The following is a 23,607-nucleotide window of genomic DNA, read 5'->3' on the forward strand; positions in this document are numbered from 1 at the left end:
CTTCTGAAAATTCCATTACAAAGCGCACATCACCTGGAGGAAATTGCCTCAAGTGGAAATTTTTTGTACAATGGTCATTCCATTGTAGCTGTGATGAATGCAAGATCATTGGTAGCCCAAACATGATCATGATTAACTTGGAAGCATGGTACATCCTACGCAAGTGCAAAAAGATGTACCACAATCATGATTAGTAATTTTTCTCACTGTGTTAGGGTTGTAAACGGTTCGGATTCATATATAGGATGTGGTCAATTCCAGATGTAATCAGATGCCTAAACAGATTCCGATTTGGCTGGTGAAAAACTCATACCAAATCTGCTTTTTTACATGTGATTGGATTCGGATATCCCTCAAATCAGCATTTCTGCCAGTTTCGGCAGCAGAAAACCAAAACCATATCCACATCCAATTGTAATTGGATATGACTTTGGTCTGACTAAACGAAGTCGGATTCGATCGGATATAAGGTAAAATCTGATCCATTGACATCCCTAGACTGTGGGATGGTAATTTGATTAACATCTAAACATCCTTTGTGAAACTAAGCAAACGAAGATCATATGGAGGTAATATTGGCATTGATCTTTGGCTGTTAATCAAGTAAACAAATATGCCTTGGAAACATTGAACGTATAACAATTTAAAAGAACGAATAACGAAAAAACTTTTGATCATTAAGACCCTACATGTTTGAGAAAGTATGGCTCCCATAGTTATTAGAGTTTAAACCGAGTAAATGAATACGTTGCCTGTAGCGGGCAGAAATATTATTTTTTAGGGTAATTACATAAAGGTACTTAACAAATGAGAAAATTATAAACTGCCTCAGGTTTCAAATATTTGAGATGGTCTCTAACGTTTTAAGAAAATACCCCAAACCTGCTTTTTCTCTCTGAAATCACTTGTTTATCCTAGGGTTAAAATTGACATTCTAAAGAGTAAGCTGGAGTTAAAGAAGCAACTCGTGACCATTTGAGCAATTTTTTAAAAGGTTAGGCATATATATTAAATATCTGAAACCTAAGCAGTTAAACATAGATTTGACAAATATTAGGCACGTATATGTAAATTACCCTTCTTTCTACGAGAAAGAATCATCATCTAAAGAGATGCCAATCCTAGTTCCTATTGTAGAAGAGAGTTTGTGATTGGTTATCACACAATCTTTTTGCACTATCAAGAGAAAGAAGATGCTTATTCTTGTAAGAATATGCTTTTCCTGCCAGTTGGAACTTGGTAATCAAGATTAATGCAAGAGGATGCCAGAAAAGGTTTTTTAAAGCAATAATTGATGTCTTGATATGTAGTAACTAAATGGTAGGAAGTCTCTCTCTCTCTGAGATGCTAAGTTGATATTGCTGCTACCTGCAAAACTGGTTGCCACTGAAACCTGGGGATTGAACTCATGCTACTTATATATATTTAGGCTAATGCTACCAAAACAAGTACTTGCAAGAGCTTGAACTCAGGTACAGATGGAGGTACCCCTGCTGCCCTACCATCAAGCATGTAAACAGAAAGCTTTGGCATAAGTTTCCTCTTGATTTGTCATGGCCCTCTAGTAGGGGTAGGCAATGACCCTATATGCCAAGCCAACCCAGTGCACCATGGGCCGGGTTTGGGTCAGAGTTTTAGGCCCTAACCTGTTAGCTGAGCAAGTACCCAATTAATTGCTTTAGTAATATACAAACTAGAACTAATAGCTGCATTAATTGTATTCAAACTAATAAGGAATTGAGAATTTTATGATTTTTCATTAATTTGATAATCTTCAAAATAACTTACAAATGGGTTTGGGGGGTTCGAAGAGGACCACTAAACATTGGCCCGTTGGGCCAATGGGCTGGGTCATGGGTTGCCTTTCAAACCCAAGCCCATTAAGAACCGGGCCAAAACCCAGCCTGTTAACAAATGGTCCGGGCTGGGTCATGCTCAAAGTCCAATGGGGCGAGATCAAAAAGCATCCCTACCCTCAAATGATTCCTAGATCATTTTGCATAAACCATTTCAAAAAATCTTAAATGTGCCATTTTCTTTCCATCCTTGAGCTGGGTTAGTGCTTCACTTTGCAGTCTTTCTTTTCTTTCTGTTCTTGGGACGGTTTTTTGCTCTCTTTGCTGTGTGATTCGATGTTTTCTGCTGTGACTTTTGACCACCTGCAGTAGATGTTTTTGTCTCACTGCGACCCTTGACAACTGGGGAGTCAGAGTGCTCGTCTTCATCAGAACTCAACTCTAATTCTGTCACCACATCCTCATCCATAACAGGTTCCTCATCTTCCGATTCCCGTTTCTTTGCGTGTTTGGATTTCAGACTCTTCCTGCAGAGTTGTAATATATTTCATGAAGCAGAGATGGAACAAAGATTAAAAGATAAATATGAAAAAGGCAAAGGAAAATGTCGGCAAATTAAGATACTTGGCGTCAATCCCTGGTAACCAGCTAGAATTAAAGACAGCATCGCCTTTTTCCACGTTCTCACTTTCAATATCGGGTATCCCTTTCGTGAATTTGGATGCCTTCTCTCCAACCAAAACACTGGCAATTTGATGGAACTTCATGTTATAAAGCACCAAAACAAAGAACAACCATAGAAAACAAATGGGATCACTAGCCTGGATTCATCCATTGAAGCCTTTCTCTGGTGTGCTCTTAGGCTTAGGTTGTCTATATATCGCGACAGTGGACTTAGTTTGGACCCCTTCTCAACCTAGTGTGAAAAGAATTCTGCATTTCTGTATTTTTTTCTATAACTACAAATACCGAAGTGTGAAAAAAAGAGGGACAATTTATGCAAACCTCAAGATATGATTCTATTTCAGCCTGGTCATTTGGTGAAAATGCAATACTTGCCCGCCTGTTATTCGTGAACTCTATGTTGGCCTCTACCTGTTACATGTACATAAAGAAGAGAAAAAAGTTCAATACCTGCCTTTCACTAATATATTCCACTTCAAAATTGACTTTTATTGTTCCTCACAGCAAATGGAACAAACAAAAAGATGAACAGAAAGTTAACATTAACAATGTGTCAGGCAGATATGGCAAGTTAAACAACAGTTACAACACACCTGCTGTATCAACTGTCTTGCTTCTCTCCTGAACCTTTCTATTTTAGTGGATTTGCAGAAGCTTCGCAAATGTGTTAGTGGTAAAAATGCCAACTCATAAAAGAAAACAGAATAGCTCCATTGTGCTAAATGTTCACCAAGTTGTTCGATTACAGAAAATACACATTCCTCCTGAAATGCACGTGTCTTTAGTGTCTGTTTGCTAATCTGTCATAAATGGAAGCCACAATCAATGAAAAATTTCTGGTTTGCATCCTTATGACCTGTAGCATGCTTGACTTATCAACTGATTTCTTACCTTCAATGTGGAACGAAAATTTACTGATTTTCCAACCCCTCCAGTGGCCGACTTGTTCAATTCCTTGAACTCCAGCATATTAACAAGGAGTGAAGCGATGGGAATAAAGGTACCGGTAGATATAGCAATTTGATTGAGCATCCTAGCACACCTCAATCTAAGAGGGATATATCTGGCAGTTGGAACCAAGTTGGCAGCCCCAGATGTTATCTGAGTCAACGGGTATGCCAGGAGACAAAAATCAGGATCCTCTTTGTATGCACATACAACTCTAGTCCATAGTTCAAGGCAATTTAAGTATTTCCACTCGTACACCTTTCTATATGCGTCCTGCAAAATCAATGTATTCAGGTTATGCTGTTCTGCACGAGATTTCAAGAGAATGTAGCAGTTCGGGTATCGCAAAAGATGTCCTTCACACAAATCACTAAGTGGCATATTCGCAAACAGCCATAAATCTTGTTTTCAGAATTTCCTCAGCAAGAGCAAATCTCATGATGAATTAAAACAAATATTCTTTTGGGAGAATATTGGGAAATTGTTGGTACATTTAGAAAATAAATTGTAAGAAAATATAAAAATATAAAAACAACTAAATCATGATAAATGTGTGACCTGTTAGAAGAAGACATTTTAAATTTATTACAATATTGTTAAGGGTTCACTGTTTCGGGAATTTTGCAATAATATTATGACAATACTAGCTAAATTTGTGACAAATAAAGCAACATAACAAATACCAATTAACTTCCTTTTCATACTCTACAGATACGTAGACTCCTAGACCATTCACATTCACGGTTGATCAATTGCTTCCTAACTGGCCTCAACTGACATTGAGTCAGGATCGGGTGCAATCACATGGCACAAAATTTGTGCATTAAGCACCTGATCTCCCTCCATCAGGCCTTGGGCCACGCAACTGACAGGCCCTGTCCCCAAGATGGAGGGTGATCAGGTGCTTAATGCACCAATATTTGTGCAATCATATTGCACCTGATCTTTTCACACTGACATCATGGAAGTATTTCTACAGTCAACTTATTAAATTATAGTTGTTGAAGGAGGCGTTGGAGGACAGAGCATACAAAAAGAGGGCCTGGAAAAGAAAAAATACAGTAATAATTTTTAGAAACTAATTAGAGAAGGATGCAGACATGGGAATGTGAGAAGCAAGAACAGAAACGTCCAAAAAGTAAATAAGGAGGGTTACATTATAGGTATGCCCACATGTTTCTCATGGTTAACAGAACCAAATACAACAACTACGCCTTCATCCCAAAACAATTGGGGTCGGCGATATGAACCAACAAAGAAAATCATTATGGGTCTTCCACATGAATCCTTATCCTCCATTCATTTCTATCCAATGCCATGTCCTCGGTGAGGTTCAAAGCATTCATATCCTTTCTTATCACCTCCATCCATGTCTTCCTAAGCCTACCCCGACCTCTTTTGACTAATATATTTTCCCATTTCTCCATCCTTCTAACTGGAGCATCATTAGGCCTTCGTCGAATATGTCCAAACCACCATAAACGATTCTCTCTCATCTTATTTTCAATGGGTGCAACGCCTACCTTCTTACGTATCTCTTCGTTCCAAATCTTATCTTTTATTGTATTTCCACACATCCATCTCAGCATACGCATCTCAGCTACACTCATTTTTTGAATATGATGTCTCTTGGCAGCCCAACATTCTGTACTATATAGTAAAGCGGGCCTAATAGTCGTCCTATAAAACTTTCCCTTCAACCGCAATGGCATTCTACGATCGCACAACACTCCAGTTGCACTCTTTCATTTCATCCACCCAACCTTTATCCTATGATTTACATCTCCATCAATTTCTCTAGATCCCAAATATTTGAAAGAATCATCCACCGGTATTTCATGCTCACCAAGCTTCACTACACTCCCATCACTACTTCATTGCTTACTAAATCGACATTCCATGTATTCTGTCTTACTCTTACTCAACTTAAAACCTCTTGCTTCCAATGTCTGTCTCCATAATTCTAACTTAGCATTAACCCCAGCTCTAGACTCATCAATCAAAACAATATCATCAGCAAACAACATACACCACGGCACATTTTCTTGAATTGATCTCGTAAGCTCATCCATCACTATAGCAAATAGGAAGGGGCTTAAGGCAGATCCTTGATGTAACCCAACCGTTATAGGAAAATTGGTTGTCACCCCTCCACAAGTGCGAGCATTGGTTACTACTCCTTCATACATATCTTTAATTATACTAATGTACTTGAGAGAAACACCTTTCTTCATCATTGTCTACCAGAGAACGTCTCTAGGTACTCTATCGTAAGCCTTCTCCAAATCAATAAAAACCATATGCAAATCTTTGTTCCTCTCTCTATTTTTCTCAATAAGTTGTCTAAGAAGATGTATAGCTTTCATAGTTGATCTTCCAGGCATAAAACCAAATTGATTCTCCGATATCATGACAATCTTCCTCAACCTAGACTCAATCACCCTCTCCCAAAGTTTCATAGTATGACTCATGAGTTTTATACCACGATAGTTTGTGCAATCTTGTATATCACCCTTATTCTTATATAGAGGCACCAAAGTACTTTTCCTCCACTCATTAGGCATCTTATTTGTCCGCCAAATCTTGTTAAAAAGTTTTGTCAACCATTCTAAACCTTTCTCTCCCAAGCATTTCCAAGCCTCGATAGGTATACCATCTGGGTCAACTGCCCTTCTTGATTTCATTTTCTTCAAAGCCTCTGCAATTTCTTTTTTTTGAATCTTGCGCATGAAGTCACGATTAATCTCATGAAAAGGAATTGAAAAGTCTCCAAGATCCTGAGCATGACTTTCATTAAATAGCTTATCAAAATAATCTTTCCATCTCTCCTTAATCTCCTCATCTTTGACTAAAACGCTTTGCGTTTCATCTTTGATACATCTAACCATACCCAGATCCCTCGATTTCCTATCTCTCATCTTTGCAAGCCTATAAATATCCTTCTCACCCTCTTTGGTTAACAGAACCAAATGAATGAGAAAAATACAAATCTCGATTAAGTGTTTTCCTAGAAGCATATTTCAAACATCTAAGGGCTGCCAACAATAATGTCTTAATTATTCCCTTAGATAAACAAATTTCTAGATTCAGGCTCAAGCTGACAAGGTAAGAATAATCAGAAGTAGTAATTTTGTAGATTGTACATTTCTGTTTCATGTAACTTAACCTGTGCAGGAACGTGACAGTTTATACTCTTCATTAAGAAAATGGAGGAGAAGAAAAGATATGCCCTTCCTGCGTCTTTTTTTGTCACTTCCATAGCCTAGATACTTACCCTTCATCTCAGCAAATTAGTATTATGCAAATTTAGGACATGTTTGCAACCATCACATGCTAGGAAAGATGTGTGAGGAGAACATGCCCAGGGAAATTTGGAAATTTTATCACCTGGGTAAATCTCAGTCCACTTTGGGTCTTTTTCCCATGAGGAAAGAATCACATGTTTGTAAACCCAATGAAAAGCTTTCCTACCTAAGAAAAAAACAGTCTACTTTCTCAGATGAGAAAGGGTTGCATAGGCTTGCAAATGTGCCCTTAGTAGTATTTGAAAATGTAACCTAGTGACAGAGAAATTTCAAGGGGCAAAAGCTTAGCATCTGAAAAAAAAAACAGAGTGCACTGGAAACTGATGAGATTAGCTATGCTATACCCCAAAACCTAATGGTCTCTCCTGGACAACGTGGAGATGGTAAAGTACCCAGTCAATTTAAATGTAGCATACATCAGTTTATATCTTAGGTTGCACGAAAAAAGTTGACAGGCATCAATATATTATAACATATGCAAAAAGGATAAAATACCTTGGTCTGTACAGTGATGGCATCTCGTAATATCATTCCCAATTGTCGGATGAAAACAAATGCATGTTGATACGCATTTGGTAGGTCTACACCATATAGCTCAATGACACAACTTCCAAGAAATTCAATGTGATGTAACTTGGTTGGTGTCACAAACTGGCAGTTCATAACATAGGCCTTATAGATACCTTTCAGACAGATATCCAGGCAATCAGAACCAAGCCGAATACAGCAGTCTCTTAGGAGCAGAAAGGAAACAACTGGAACGGCACCCTTTCCAGTACCCCAGAAGTACAGAGAAACCTGCAATAACCAAGTCAGTATCAGGAGATTCATCAAGGCATTTTATTGGCATCCTAATAACCCCAGCGGGATAGACAGCATCATATATTACCTAGAATATGCACACGTTTGCATGGATGTACAACATAAATAATATCCATTACTGACTACAAAATCAATGACAGATCTTCAACTCACCTTGATATACCTCCTTAAAAGACTAGGAAATGCTGCCAAGAATATTGCTGAAGCTCTGAGACGTTGTAAAGTAAATGAGATCATATCAGTGTCAGTCATTTGTTGCAGTACATGAAGAGAATTTCCAAGGTAAGACTTCACTAAATAACCATAGTCCTTCCATGCTTTAGTAGCCATCAATTCTACTATAGTATCTTTCTTTCCACCAGATTCAGGGAGTTTTAGCAAAGTACGGAATATGCCATCAATTTTACCAAGGACAAATACCATTATTTTGTTAAATACACTGCTGGTCATGATAGTAATCCTTGGAGCAGATCCACTTTTGCCATCATCACCATAATGACAAGCAGTCTGGAAAGCACGCATAAGGGACCGAATAGCACCTAAACTACCATTTTCCGAAATCCTTTTGCACCAGGAATCAACCATTGCAGTTGTAAGAACCTTTCCTGAACTCTTTGTGCTCTCTGTGGATACCTGAGACTCCAACTCCTTGTCAACATCAGTATCTTCCTGAAAATATCAACCCAAATACATGATAACCTTTTGTGATAACAGAAAATAAAACATATGTTGCACAGGGATATGCAATATTAATACTCACATAAGGTTCTTCATCATCCCCAAACTCTAGAAGCTCATTGTCATGATCTTTCAGAAACTGGTAAAACTCCGGGTCCTAAGCACAAGCATCGGTCACATTGCATTATCAGTAATACATAAGTCTTAACATGAAGACCTTTATTTGGATCCAATAAGCCATAATATTTCATGCATCAAAAATATATCTTCAACTACTTATTCCAACGTTGAAAGTAACGATGATAGTCCGATTATCCAAATGGAACAGAATTAACATTTACCACTTAAGGGATTTGATTGACTTCATTGCATGAAATTTTTTCTAAAGCATGCACACATTGTATTAAGATCCCAAGCACACTTGGAACATGTGGCTGAGTGAAAATATGTTTGATTCCCAGAGAGTTTCCAATGAATGCAAAATGATTGACGTGTGGTGCCAAGCAACAGTTGAAATATATAGGCCACAATATTTGTTGGGTAGAAGAAGAATCAAACTATTGGCACAAAGGAAGCAGCTACATTCCCTTCGCTTTCTAAGTGCTCCCAACTTCAAAATTGCCATGTATAAACCACTCCTCCAAACATTAAGATATGATATGTCATGTACTATACCAATTCATGAGAAAATGCTTCATTAAAAATACATACATGCACCTACTCACATACATCTATGTGTGTGCACAGACACCGCCCACCCCCACACACACGAGCATTATAATGTGAACATACTCTTTTTTCTTCTTCGGAGAGAAAAAATTATTTCAGAACTAAAAGGGTACTTGCAAACTATTTATAATTTTCAATCAAAGTGTTCCAGACAGCCATGTTTTGGCAACGTTGTGGGGGGGCTTCGCTTCTAAGCCCATGACACAAAGATCTTATTCAATAATAACTTTGCTGGTGTGTCCTACCTTCTCCTTTAGTCGCTCTAGCTGATGCTTGTGTTCTTCTACTTCACGTCGAAACTTAGGCACGGAGTGACCTTTATCTGTAACAAGCAAACATGATATGTCACACAATATTAATAAGCATGTAACAAGTCATACAACTAAAAGTGATAAAATCTGATGAACCTGAATTGGAATCACCTGATATAACTGTTTTATGGTCAACTATGTCATTTTCATCCTGATGACAAGAGAGGTAATAAGAGTCAGTAAATCACCATATCAAAATGAGAACGTTCTCATGCATGCATTAAAAATAATGAAAGCAAACACACAATAATAAGGATTATACATAAATTTTCTCATATATGCCCTAAACCCCATGTAAGCAATACCAGAAAAGAAGCAGTATAGAAAGAACATATCAGCAATTTGATAGTGTCATCCTTCCGACCATCTTAAAAGAATATATTTCAACAATGTCTGGAAGGATGTTAAGCATAGTCACCAATATCGTTCTCGGCAAGGTTTTTCTCGGGAGCTTTTTCCAAAAAAGTTGTATTTCTCAGAAAAATCTCTAGAAAATATCGGAAGCTTTAAATTTAAAAATAAAAAAGATATGAGATAATTGGTTCTACTTCTATAGTATTTTTCTTACAAAAATATAAACAATAAGTAAAGTTTTTAAAATATAAAAGAAACAAAAAAGATACTTAAAATATATGAAAGATGTTTTTCAAAATCTCCAGAAAATATTGTGATATGTTATGTTCTGGTGATGTTTTGAGAATATCAAGAAGATCTTGGGAAAATATGGGTTGACCTTGAAATACCGATAATATTGTGATATTTTCAAAATATCAGCAATATCGATGACTATGTTGTTAAGATATCAAGAAAGAAAAATGGGGGGAAAAAGCAAAAACATCCACTCAAAAGATGAGCAAATAAAATATATCAAGGATTTATTAGCGAGATATACATATGCAACGTGGCAATGAAAATTTGCTCCAAACCATACCATCTTCACAATCCCAGATATAAAGAATCTTTTTCCACCTCAGCAGCCAACTCCTTGCTGAATGGGTTAATGAGTGTTCAAGCTTTACTCAGTCTGTTCCTTGGTTGTCCTGTCATGACCTCAAAGTAGTTTTAGCATCAGCTAGCATACAAATTATGCAAGAATAAACAATAATTTGCAAAGGAAACCGAATTAGAAGAACAATCAACTCTAACGGTGACATTCATCCTTGCGATTTGTAGTTGTTAAAGAAGTCTATCTGAAACAACTGTGTGATATGGAGCAAACAATAAGTAGAAGAATGATAAAAACTAAAACTAAGACTAATTTTCATGATGTCATGCATATGCATTATTTTCTCTGCCTGTGTGTCTGTGACGACGTCTATATGAAGCAACTTATGTTGAGTAAATAAGAAATGGGAGAAAGATAAAATGTAAAAGCAATAATAACTTTCACTCAACATATTATGCAATTAAAAGTCTATATAAAGCAATTTATCTGGAGTAAATAAAAAAGGAAGTACGACAAAAAACTAAAAGCAATAATAACTTTCATGATATTATGCAATTCAAAGTCTACATGGAGCAACTTGTGTGGAGTATAAGAAAGGGAAGAACAACTAATACCAAATTCATCATCATCGAGCCTTATCCTAACAACATGGGGTCAGATTTGCGAGTCCTATTTCTCCATTCATGCCTATCTAGAGCGACAACTTCGGTCACTTTACAATCCTTCATGTCACCTCTAACTGCCTCATTCAAAGTCTTCAGTGGTCTTCCTCTTTTTCTAGTTCCTTCTACTTGTACCACCATGTCAACCTTTCTCATAGGAGTCGTGAGAGGTCAATAGCAATTTTCATGATATTATGCAATTCAGGTTGGAATATCAACATACAATGTTACCTTCCTATCTCTTAACTTGAATAGGTGACTCTTCAAGCCTATTTGTTTCTTTTAAGTTTGACATATTCAATACTTTGTAGAGATCGATAACATCACCATGCATTAAACCCACCATGGGCAAGAGATTCGAGAATTCTAGACGCATAAATCATATACTAAACAACATCAGCCCATAATGCAATCTTGAATTATCCCAACTTACCAAACAAATAAGTTGGGATTGCTAACTCGTCTATTGGAGTAAGTGGGTGCATCCAAACAGTCTCTTAGAACATAAAAGTGGACTCTACTTTAAAACACAAACTCTCTTTTATAACATCTGAACTTTACTAAACCCTTAAAAAAATGCTTCAAAAGTTATGGTTGACCCTAGAAACCGCCAGATATTTCTGATTACAACCAATAGAATCGCCTCTCTATGCAACAACTTGTGTGAGAAACAAAATATGTCCTATTTTTTAACCAAAGTGGGGGAGCATTAATAAAGATTTGAAATTAGAGAGAGTAAAATCAACTATGTGATATGGATGCCGCATGGGAGCATGTGATACCTCTTGATGCAATGAAGAAAAAAGTGTGTTGTTTATATTGCTTAGTTGTCAAAGGCACTAGGGGGGCCTAAGCAGTGAGCCCCTACAAAAACTAGGCGGGACTAGTCAGTACCCCAATTAAAAAAACAAAAAAAAATGCACAACATATGTAAACAAACTGCAAAAATTAATAACAAACATGTATACAACACAAAATAAATCAACAATAAGCAAAAGACAAAACACATGTCGCCGAATACTAGAATGCAATTATATAAAATAACCTGCTCAAAACAATTAAGAATAAGTGAACAATTGAACAAACAAACCATACAACTAACAATATGAATAAACAATATACAAAAAATGAATTCATGTATACAAAAAAAATTAACAACAGACAGAAAATAAGCAAAAGAGAAGAAGAAAACCCAGAGAGTGAGAAACCGAGAGATAGAGAGAGAGACTGAGAGAGAAGTAGAGAGAGAGAGAGAGGTAGAGCGCGAATGAGAGAAACCAAGAGAGAGAGTGACTCATAACTAGTTGGTCGCCTTCTTCTTGCTGCAAAACGTCGAGAGAGAGAGAGAGAAGAGGGAAACGAAAGGGCAAGAGAGGGAGAGAGAGCAGAAAGGGAAAAGGTGAAAAAACTTTAAAAAAAGAAGACCACCGCTCAGGCGGTCCCAGCCTAGGTGGTGCCTAGGCGAGATAGGTGGCGCCTAGGCATTAAAATAGGGCCCCACAGCCCAAACCCAATCTCCCAGGCGGTGGGGCTGCGCCTAGGTTGCCTGCCTTTGACAATGAAGGTGGTGGTATCAATAGGCTCAAACATTTTGCCTATGTAATATGAGAAGTCGAGCCATGTACTCAAGTGGATGATGATGTGAAAGAGATGTTCTTACGAATAACAACAACTACGCCTTCATCCCAAAACAATTGGGGTCGGCGATATGAACCAAAAAAGAAAATCATTTTGGGTCTTCCACATGAATCCTTCTCCTCCAATCATTTCTATCCAATGCCATGTCCTCGGTGAGAATAAGGTACAATATAAGAAATGGAAGCATTACAAGGCACATATGATAAAATTGGTTCTTTTGATGTGGATCTAGGAAGATGATTATATACATGTCAGATGATGCTAATGGCAAGGGATTGCGCACACGTGCTAGTAAGAGAAGAACAATATTGATTATTTTGTGAACGTTAAGCGAGGACCACCATCTATGAAACAACTTGGGTTAAAAGCAGCTTAGATAAGAAAGAGAAAATTTAAGTTCTTTTGTTGCTAGATTCTTTTACCATTCAACAATCCCATTTAATGCAGCTATTTCTCCTTATTTTGTGAAGATGCTTGAAGTATGTTCACCAATAGGGATGGATCTAAAGTCACCTTCATCATCTAAAATTTTTGTAAGGTTGTTGAAAGAAGAAATACAACAACAACAACTACTACTACGCCTTCATCCCAAAACAATTGGGGTCAGCGATATGAACCAAAAAAGAAATTCATTTTGGGTCTTCCACATGAATCCTTTTCCTCCAATCATTTCTATCCAATGTCATGTCCTCGGTGAGGTTCAAAGCATTCATATCCTTTCCTATCATCTCCATCCAAGTCTTCCTAGGCCTACCCCGACCTCTTTTAACTAATATATTTTCTCATTTCTCCAACCTTCTAACTGGAGCATCATTAGGCCTTCGCCGAATATGTCCAAACCACCGTAAGAAATAAAGAAGATAAATATTTTAAAGAATATGAGGCATCATGGGCTGATAGTAGTTCTATTATAGTTGATAGTTGGAAAGATGCCAACCAAAAGATGTTGATAAATTTCCTAATTCACTGCCCATGGAGATATATTTTATCAAATCAGTTGATGCATTAAATATTGTTGAGAATCAAGACAATTTTTCAAATTGTTCGAAGAAATGATAAAAATTATAAGTGTTGAAACTATCAGCCCTTGGTTCTATTTTAGAGAGACGAGAGAGAGAGAGAGAGTTTGATACTTTCATTAACCCTAATCACCTATTTAAATAGGTGATTAGTAAAATGTGATTACAAGTAGGCATATGTAATTATGCTAAATTACGTATGACCACCCCAGATTATGAATATTGTTTTTAACACTCCCCCTCAAGCTGGAGCATATATATCTATCATGCTCAGCTTGCTGCAACATCTTGAAAAAACTGCACTTGCGAGAGGCTTGGTGAAGACGTCTGCAACTTGGTCTTCAGAAGTCGCATGACTAGTAGAAATATGCTCCGCCTACACTAAGTCACGTATATAGTGGCAACCAACTTCAATGTGTTTCGTTCACTCATGAAAATCTGGATTGTTAGCTATATAGGTGGTTGCTCGATTATCACACATCATCAACATTGGGGATAGAATCATCACTTGTAGATCTTTTAGAATGGACCTAACACACATCATTTCAGCAGTTGTTTGAGCCATAGCTCTATATTCTGATTCAGCACTCGAACGAGCTATCACAGTTTGTTTTTTACTTCTCCAATTAATTAAGTTTCCTCCTACAAACACGCAGAACCCTGAGGTGGACTTTCTATCATCGATGACCCCTGCATAGTCTGTATCTGAGTACGCAATTATATCAAGGTTGGAACATTGTTTATATAGCAATCCCTTTCCAGGAGAGGATTTCAAATACCTGAGAATGCCAATGCACTCGAGTTGGTTTGTCCATGAATTGGCTTATCTTGCTCACGGCTAAGGAGATATTTGGCCTTGTTACAGTGACATATAAAAGTTTACCAACCAAGGATCTAAAACTTTTACTGTCAATTGGTTCTGCTTTTTCATCATACATATGCAGATTAGGATCCATTGGTATATTGGCCGGTTTGGCACCTAACATCCATGTTTCCTGCAGTAGGTCGAGTACATACTTTCTCTATGATAGAACTAACCCCTCACTGCTTCTGGCCACCTCTATGCCCAAGAAATATCTAAGAGACCCGAGATCTTTTGTGACAAAGTGCTTCTGAAGATGAATTTTTGTATCTGAGATGTCTTTTGCACTGCTCCTTGTAAGAATAATGTCATCTACATATACAACCATAACCACAATAACAGCGAAGGTTTTCTTGATAAACAAGGAGTGATCTGAAGATGACCTGTTGAAGCCAAATGCAGACATAATTTCAAATAACTTCTAAAACCATGCACGGGAACTTTATTTAAGACCATATATGGCCTTCTTTAGTTTGCACACCTTGCTACACTCCCCCTGAACCTCAAACTCTGGAGGTTGCTGCATGTACATAGTCTCAGACAGATCCCCATACAAGAAGGCGTTTTTCACATCTAACTGACATCAACTCCATCTACAATGAAAAGCTACGGATATGACCAGACAAATAGTCCCAAGACGGGCTACTGAAGAAAAAGTCTCAAAGTCAACTCCATATGTTTGAGTATACCCTTTAGCGACCAACCGGGCCTTGTACCGTTCAATTGAGCCATCCGAGTTATACTTAATGGTGTAGACCCACTTACATCCAACGATATCTGTATCAGTGGGAGGAACAACCAAATCCCATGTGTCGCATGAGAGCAAGGCGTCCATCTCAACCTGCATCGCTTGCTTCCACTTAAGATTTAACAACGCTTGATGATGATCAAGTGGGACAGATGTGGCAGATAAAGCGGAGATGAAATTCTTCATGTGAACCCAAAGTCGTGCCTCAGTAACAAACTTGGAAATAGGATGTAATGTGCGTCTTTTACCTTTCCTGAAAGCGATAGGTCTATCATCATCAACATTAGACATCTCAATATTTTCATGTCAAATCGCTGACTGCAACATAGTTTAACAACCTCCACCCAGGACGACACCAATCTGATTTGAGTCGTGACTTCAGATCAACATACTTTTCCTTATGTGTCACGATGATCAAACACGATCTGATATATATATATATATATATATATATATATATATATATATATATATATATATATATATATATATATATATATATATATTTAAAGACCCACGAGCAGATCACGATCCACAACATCCAAACCTTCTTCACGATCAGCAGCTTCAGATCCAATCGTTGTTTTCAGATCAGCGTGCTTTTGTTTATGCATCACGATGACCGGACACGATCAAAAAAAATTTTTTGATCCACGAGCAAATCACGATCCACGAAATCCAGTCCTTCTTCACGATCAGCAGCAGCAGCATCCGATCCACAGCATCCGGTCCTTCTTCACGATCAGCAGCAGCAGTGTCATCCCAGAAGGGAGACCTGCTCTGATACCATGTTGAAACTATCAACCCTTGGTTGTATTTTAGAGAGACGAGAGAGAGAGAGAGAGAGTTCGATACTTTCATTAACCCTAATCACCTATTTAAATAGGTGATTAGTAAAATGTGATTACAAGTAGGCATACGTAATTATGCTAAATTACTAATGACCACCCCAGATTATGAATATTGCTTTTAACAATAGGTCTTAAGAATGTTGTTCAGGTATTTAAAATGCTTTACCAATTGCTATATAGTTTTCATTTTATTTAGTTAGATACTTGGATATTTTTTTATGTCTTTTAACCTTTAATTACTGACAATGCAGCCCACTATCAAACAACTGGAAAGATGTTAGAGAATGAGAAAAAAACTTTATTTTGGACCCCGTATGCAGCACATTGCATCGACTTGATGCTTGAGCATATAGGCAAAATCAAAAGTATAGTTGCATGTGTGGAGAAGGGAAAGAAAATAACAAAGTTTATTTATAACCACACGTGTGTTGGATTTGATGTGTACCCAGTTTTTCAATCAAAAGGAGATTTTAAATCCAATTATTACAAGATTTGCAATGAATTTCATGATACTTCAATCATTGCTAGAATATTGTTCTAATCTTAGAAGGATGGTCGTGTTAGAAGAATGGAGTATGTCAACCTATTGAGAAGATGATCGTGAAAAAGAGATGGAGGAGATTATATCAAATCATAATTTTTTGAGGGCAGTGGAATCAACAATTAAGATAATAGAGCCTATTTTCAAGGTTCTGAGATTGGTTGATGGAGAAGATAATCCTACAATGGGATATCTTTATGATGATATGGACAGATCCAAACAAGCCATTAAAAAAATCCATGAAAATGATGAAAAGAAATATAAAGCTTATTGGAGAATAATTGATAATCAATGGGAACATCAACTGCCTATTATTTGAATCCAAAATACCAATATAGTTGAATATTGTAATAAATAAAAGAGATGATGATCCATATTGTTTGTTAACCATTTTCATAAGGATGTTGCCATCATTAATTTTGATGATAGCATAGAATGCTATGTCACATGGGTGTGGGTGCGACACGGGTGCGGCGCAATTCCAAAAAAATTGGACACGGGGACTCGGCTATATATATATTAAAAATATATATTATAAATATATATTTTAAATATATATAATTATATATAACAATAAATTAACACATAAAGATTGTAAATTTTAAAAAAAAATAAAAAAGCAATTCTTAACAGCACAAACTTACCAAAATATAATACATAAAGATGCTTGTGAGTGTGATAAACAACAAAACTTATCATAAATCTGCCTCATCATCTGAATTAGAGGGAGTAACAGGATCGAGGTAGTCCATGTTGAGAGTATGTAAATTATGTTCTCCCTCCAAGTCAAAATCTTTTGGATTTACATCCCAATTCTTGGATGGTCCACAATTGCATCAAAAAATGATTATATTATATCTAACTTAAAACTTTGAATACAAATATTTAAATACAAACTTTGAATACAAAGAAAAAAAGGTACCTATACTCTTCTTTGGTGCGGCGAGAAATTAATCGTAGATTTGATATAACATAAACCAAATCCTCTGCTCTTTTACTAGTGAGTTTGTTTCTTTTAATGTTGTGAATTTGAGCATATGTACTCCAATTTCTTTCACAGCAAGATGATGTAGCAGGTTGGGATAACAACTTCATTGCAAGACGTTGCAGATTTGGTGTCTCCGATCCATATGTTGCCTACCAATTAAGGGGATCTTCATCGTCCCTTGCCACAAGTGCTGCTAAAGAATCAAATCTCTCAATAGAAAACTTGTCAAACTCACTATTTACAACCTTAAACATGTAAGGATCATTAAAAAGTCTTCCCAAATATATCATTTTATTTCTTGATATCTCAGGATCTTCATTTGGAGAAACATGACCAACACCTGCTGTCAACCATTTTTTTGCATAGTATTTTGGATTGAGAGAGTGTGTCATGCAATGTAAATGTGTATTGCTTTTATCCCATCTTCTCACTAAAACTGAATGTACATGATTGTAAAATTTTGAATCATCAAGTGCAATATCTTTCTTCTCATGTTTAAAAATGATACTTTGAACTTTTTCAATCATATTGTCCCACATTTCATAAATTCTATGAAGCATGGGTACATCTCTGTCAACTTCTCTCAACATTTTCCAAATAGGCTCTGTAAATTCAACAAAATATGTAATTTTATCCCACCAAAAATCATCACAGATGCATTTTTTGATAGCTTGAGCCTTGACATCATATTCAGTACGATAAAAATCTCAATCTTGATCAGCCACCATCATCATCAATGCATTCTTGAGTTGCTTAATTCTTTTTATCATAACAATGAGAGAAGCAAAACGAGTTTCAGCAACTTTCAGTAACTTGAGATCAGAATGCCTATTAAATATAGAAAGGGCATGATGATGGTTTACAACAAAATTTCTAATATTTCGAACATCATGTTCTATTTCCTCAATCCATAAGCACATTTCATGTGCATATGCATCATCTTTTGATGGATTGCATATACTCTTAAGTGCCAAATTTAAACTGTGTGCTGCACAAGGAGTCCAAAAAATATGTGAATATGTATCTTCACTTGCCAAATTCATTCCTACTGCAAACTGGAGCATTGTCAGTAATGATTTGCACCACACTTTTTTCACCCACTTCTTTTATCACTTCGACAAATAATCTTTTTAAATATTCAGCATCTTTATACTCTCCAGATGCATCAACAGTCTTCAAAAAGATTAGCCCATTAAGTGAGTAAGCAATGAAGTTTATCAGTGGTCGCCTTTGTATATCAGTCCACCCATCAGAAACAATCGACACTCCATGTCGTTTCCATGCAAATTTTTTGGTCTCTAACAAGTCTTCAATTCTATTTTTTTCCTCTGCAAGAATGACTCTTCTTAGTTTTTCTGAACTAGGAGGCACATAATCACTCAAATTGCAATTAGCCAAAGATGTAATCATATCTTTCCAGTATGGACTTCTAGCTACATTAAAAGGAATTGAGCTTAAGTAAAAGAATCAACCAATCTTTTTATCAATTTCTACTCTTGCCATGTTTTTGAATGACGCTTGTATTGTTTTATTGCTTTCCATCTTTCTTTTCTTTAAAAACTCTTTTTGTATATCACTAGCAGTAGGAAAAGACAAATTAATCGAATCGCTTCTCATCTCTGCAATTTTCTTCTTTTCAGCTTCCTCTTGTTCTTTTTTTAATTGCTTTAACATGTCTTTGTCAACCCCAGAACATGCCCTAATTCCTTGACCACGAATATGCAAAAGATGTGCTTTCACACGCATATAAGAACATGTGAAAACAATCTTACATAGATTACAATGAAACTGTACATTCCCACCACCACCACTACTAGCTTTTACCCCTTTTGTCACAAGCCTCCAAAGTGGTTGACAAACTTCTAATTCAGGGTTAGAACTTTAACCAAATGTATTGACACTACCGCTAGAACTCGCCATTATATCTGAAAAGTGAAAACTGAAATCTGAAAAGAAAATAAGTAAATAAAATAAAGTTAATAAACACTTCAAAATAATAGTAATAGGAGCTCCAGGTTTGTTCCCCCTGTGCAAATCAGGTTAAAACCAGGCCCTCCTATGCAAACCAGGTTCAAGATAGGGGGCCTACCTCCTATCTAACGCAAAAGGAGGGGCAAAGCAAGCCCCTGCTGAACCTTATCCGTGCCAGGGGCTTCGCCCTTGCCAAAAAGCCAAAGGCAGCAGGGGAAACGAGGAGGGGCCGAGCCTCTCCTCATTTTCCTTTTGTTCGGCAGGGGTAAGAAGGAGTGGGGTAAGGAGGGGGCTCGGCTGACAGGTCGAGCCTTGCCACGCCGGACAGAAGGGAAATGAGGGGCCGAGCCCCTCTTATGTGAATCGAAGGCAAAGGGAGGGGCTCGGCCCCTCCTCGTTTCCCCTGTTGTTCGGCGGGGCAAGGATCAGCCTGTCAGTCGAGCCCCCTCCTTCCCCCACTCCTACTTTTTACCCCTGTGATAAAAGGGAAACGAGGAGGGGCTGAGTCCCTCCTCTATGAATCGAAGGCACAGGGAGGGGCCGAGCCTCTCTTCTGCGAGCAGAGGGTGAGGGGAGGGGGGGCGAGCCCCTCTTCTGCGAGCAGAGGGTACGGGGGGGAGGGGTCTGCCTGACATAAGCGAAACGAGGAGGGGCCAAGCCCCTCCTTTGTGAATAGGAGGCACAGAGAGGGGCCGAGCCCCTCTTCTGCGAGCAGTGGGTGCAAGGAGGGAGGCTGCGAGCAGAGGGTGCAGGAGGGTCGATCGACATAACTGTTGAGTGTTGACGGAGGGGGAGACGGTGGTTGCTTGTGCGTACCGTCGCCGGAGTCTGGATCGCTGGCATGGGTGTAGGAGAAAGTTGCAGGGGCTGAGGGGGAGAGGCAAAATCGAGAGGGTAAGCCCCTCCCCCTGTCGATAAACCCCTTTTAGGGTTCGGCTGGAAAATAAATTTGGATCTGGGTCAAGTCTGGACCCGACCCGACATGAATCCAAAACGTAATTTAAAAATCGAAATGGACATTTTTGGACTCGATCAAAGTTGACCGAGTCCAAAATGTGGACGGACTCGGCCTCGACTCGTTGACCGAGTCTGACTCGGCGTTGACCGAGTCTGGGCCGAGTCTGAGTCCGCACCCGTGTCGGGGCGTGTCGACTCGGGTGCGGCACCTCCTTAGCCGAGTCCGTGTGACATAGATAGAATGTGAAAGTCTCGACCAAACCTTTTAGTAATTACAAACTAACCATTGCTTGACTTAGTCGAGTCATTAGTGACTCGTGAATCGTCCAAGTCAAGCGAGTCAAGGAGTTGCATGTAGAGGACAATTTTTTTTGTGAAAAAAAACACGCAAAGTTCGGATGAGTTATGGCGTGTTTATGCTTAAGACGACTCTATCACCTGGGTTGACCCAGTAAATGGGTGATCAGGCCGAGTCAACGAGTTGGCCCAGTGAGTTTTCAAACCATGCTATTAGCTTTTGCCCCACTAAATCCAAGTCCAATTAACCAATATCTAACCAGTCATATTTGGTTGGCTATATTTGAGTCCGGATTTTAGGCAACAAGCCCAGATTGGACCCTAGCAAGATCAGTACTTGAATCCTAATGTTCTATGGAAACGGTGGATCCTATAAAAAAATTGAAACCCAACGCTTCACATGTAAAAGGTGTAAAAAGAACCAGATTAGATTTAGACATGAACATAGAACCGATGTCGATCCATAGAATACGTTTGTATAAGTCCAAATCCAATTTATATGCATATTTTAATCTTATTTGAAGATCCATGCCTGAGAACAATGTCTCGAATTTGGATTGGAAGTCAATACCAAAATCAGATGCAGTGGCACCCCTGCATTGACTGTCTCTTCTCACTGGATCCGAACCTAGGTTGAACCATTGACAAGATCTATTCCTTGAAGGAGCCATACCGAGTCCTAGACTCATTCCATGGTAAGCATTGTCATGTAAATGCTTGTGATCATGTACACTAATAGGGTTTTGGGCAACTTGTTAACATCATCAAGCTGAAAGGATGTCACAAGTTTGAAACATGGTTAGAAAACCCAATGACTCAAGAATCGGCTCATCGACTAGTGACATGAGAGTCGGGTGGGTCAACTCAGTGACTTGTCCGGGTTTTGTTAACTTTTGATTTTGTATAAAGATAATGTACTATTAGTCAAATAAATACAAAAAAACTAAAAAAGGACATGATTTCTTCTAAAATCACTAAATAAATCATATAACATCATGCAAACTGCTAAGTTACAACTAAGCTGTGTCTAGTCATTTACTAACAAGAAATCGAAGCACCAAACAGCTAAATTAGTGTCTACAACTATATAACACAGTTCATGTAAGCAATCTAACAACATCAATGAATTAAAACAAAAATAAGCATTGAACATCAAGATTTTCAAAAAATTGGAATTGACTAGTAAATGAATCACTTCAGTAAAGTAATCACTAATCATTTTGATCCCTGAGCACCACATAACAATTGAAGAACAAAAAAAAGAATATTTTGAGAGAAAAAGAGCTAAACACACCAAATAGTAGTATGAAAACAAGAGTATCAGATTCATTAGAGAACACATCTTCAAAGGGACAGATAATAACAAACTGCTGACTCTCAATACTCAGCAAACTACAACATAATAAATTATAATACGAATTAGCCCACTTCCACCATTTAAGGCATTGTCAATACTCATTACTCAGCCAGCCACCCGCATGACTCATTCAATGCTTACTTTCCTACCAAATCAAATTTCAATACTTATTACCCGACTTCGGCCATTTAAGGCACTGTCACCAGCCAATATATCAGCAACTTCTCCCTTAATATACAGTATCAGACCGGCTATATATTGTCAACTTGCCGGTAAATAATAAATGTGAAATCGGCAATAAGACAATTAGACGATAAAAAGATAGTTACTACCTACCTATTTCAAACAAGAACAAAAACTGATTATTTCATAGTTCAATTTGCCTTGAAATAAATTGAACAGCATAAACAAGCAAACGAGCCAAACGTTTGCAGAGAATGTGAAGCCAATCACCATTAAATAGGATAGCAAGAGGTTTTCTTAACCAAAAGAGAAGATCCAATATACAAATCAACAATTTTGTAAAAGAACAACGCACAGGCTGTAAATTAAGAGGTCAAGTGGGCTTCGCTCTGAAAAAGAAAAGAAGGAAGAAGAAAGGTTTTCCCTTAAGCAACCATATAATCATTGAATCAAGAATCCAAGATCTTGTTACAGCCAGATACACGCAGAGCTTCCTCTTTCGTTTCACGTTTCAGAGAGAGAGAGAGCAACGGCCAGCTACCCTTTCCCTCTTCAGCTTCCCCACAGAACCCTTATCCACCACCATTATCGCCTCCTCCCCTGCCACCACCATCATCGCAGAGAGACTCAGAGAGAGAGAAAGAACAACGTTCATCCAGCCTTCCCCTCTTTATCTGTCCCACAAAACCCTTATCCACCACCATTCCTCGGTCCTCCCTGCAGCCAACATCATCGCCTCCTCCAAGACCCTCCTAGCTAGCCAAAATGCAGGGAGATAGAGAGAGAGACTCACCGGTCATCGATGTGCACCGGAATCGCGATGCAAACCGCCAAGTGCCGCCGGCTCCTTGCTGACACCGGTGGGAGTGGGACTGCCGAGTGCCGACTCTGGGAGGAAAACGAAGGGGGAAGGAAAGAAACAGGGTTACAAAAAGGGTTTCCTGCATAAAAACTTTAAAAAAAAAATCGTGTAAAAAAAGGCTGTTTTTCTTTTCAGAAAATTACAAACCGAGCTCCAACGGGGCTCCGCTTGTCTGGCAGGAGCAGTTAGTGCACGTCACCTTGTGCTGAAACGTTGCAAGTTCGAACCCCAAATGGTATGGATTGTATAAATGGTAGGGGTCTGTCTAACCCCAGCTTCGACTATTGCTTGACTCGGCCGATTCATTGGTGACTAGTGACTCGTCCGAGTTAAGAAAGTCTGATATAACTCGTGAGGTTCTCGCAACCCAAGGGTGGCATCCCTTGTCGCAAGGTTGAAACTGTGGTATACTTCCAGGTGGGCAGCCAGGGACCTCAAGGATCTTATCAAAC

General features: G+C 38.2%; 1 protein-coding gene across 3 annotated transcripts; it reads right to left on the bottom strand.

Moving 5' to 3' along the window:
* Positions 1-1,720: 1,720 nt before the first annotated feature.
* On the bottom strand, positions 1,721-23,259 carry LOC149834538 (Noc2p family). 3 transcript variants are annotated; one of them, XR_016432781.1, is made up of 13 exons: positions 23,087-23,240; positions 10,205-10,313; positions 9,385-9,424; positions 9,208-9,284; positions 8,316-8,390; positions 7,709-8,224; positions 7,229-7,531; positions 3,372-3,701; positions 3,074-3,280; positions 2,802-2,891; positions 2,618-2,729; positions 2,421-2,540; positions 1,721-2,323 (listed from the first exon to the last, which is right to left on the bottom strand). XR_016432781.1 is itself a non-coding variant. In XM_090011469.1 (13 exons), exons 2-13 carry the CDS (start codon positions 10,205-10,207, stop codon positions 2,065-2,067), a joined length of 2,115 nt encoding a protein of 704 aa, XP_089867595.1. In that variant the 5' UTR covers positions 10,208-10,313; positions 23,087-23,259; the 3' UTR covers positions 1,721-2,064. The 3 variants fall into 3 exon arrangements, 1 of the variants encoding a protein (XP_089867595.1); XM_090011469.1 differs by having other exon boundaries at positions 2,618-2,712; positions 23,087-23,259; XR_016432780.1 differs by lacking the exon at positions 2,618-2,729.
* Positions 23,260-23,607: the final 348 nt, after the last annotated feature.

Source organism: Nuphar pumila, chromosome 6, assembly GCF_984573655.1.
Source record: "Nuphar pumila chromosome 6, dmNupPumi1.hap1.1, whole genome shotgun sequence".
NCBI lineage: Eukaryota > Viridiplantae > Streptophyta > Magnoliopsida > Nymphaeales > Nymphaeaceae > Nuphar > Nuphar pumila.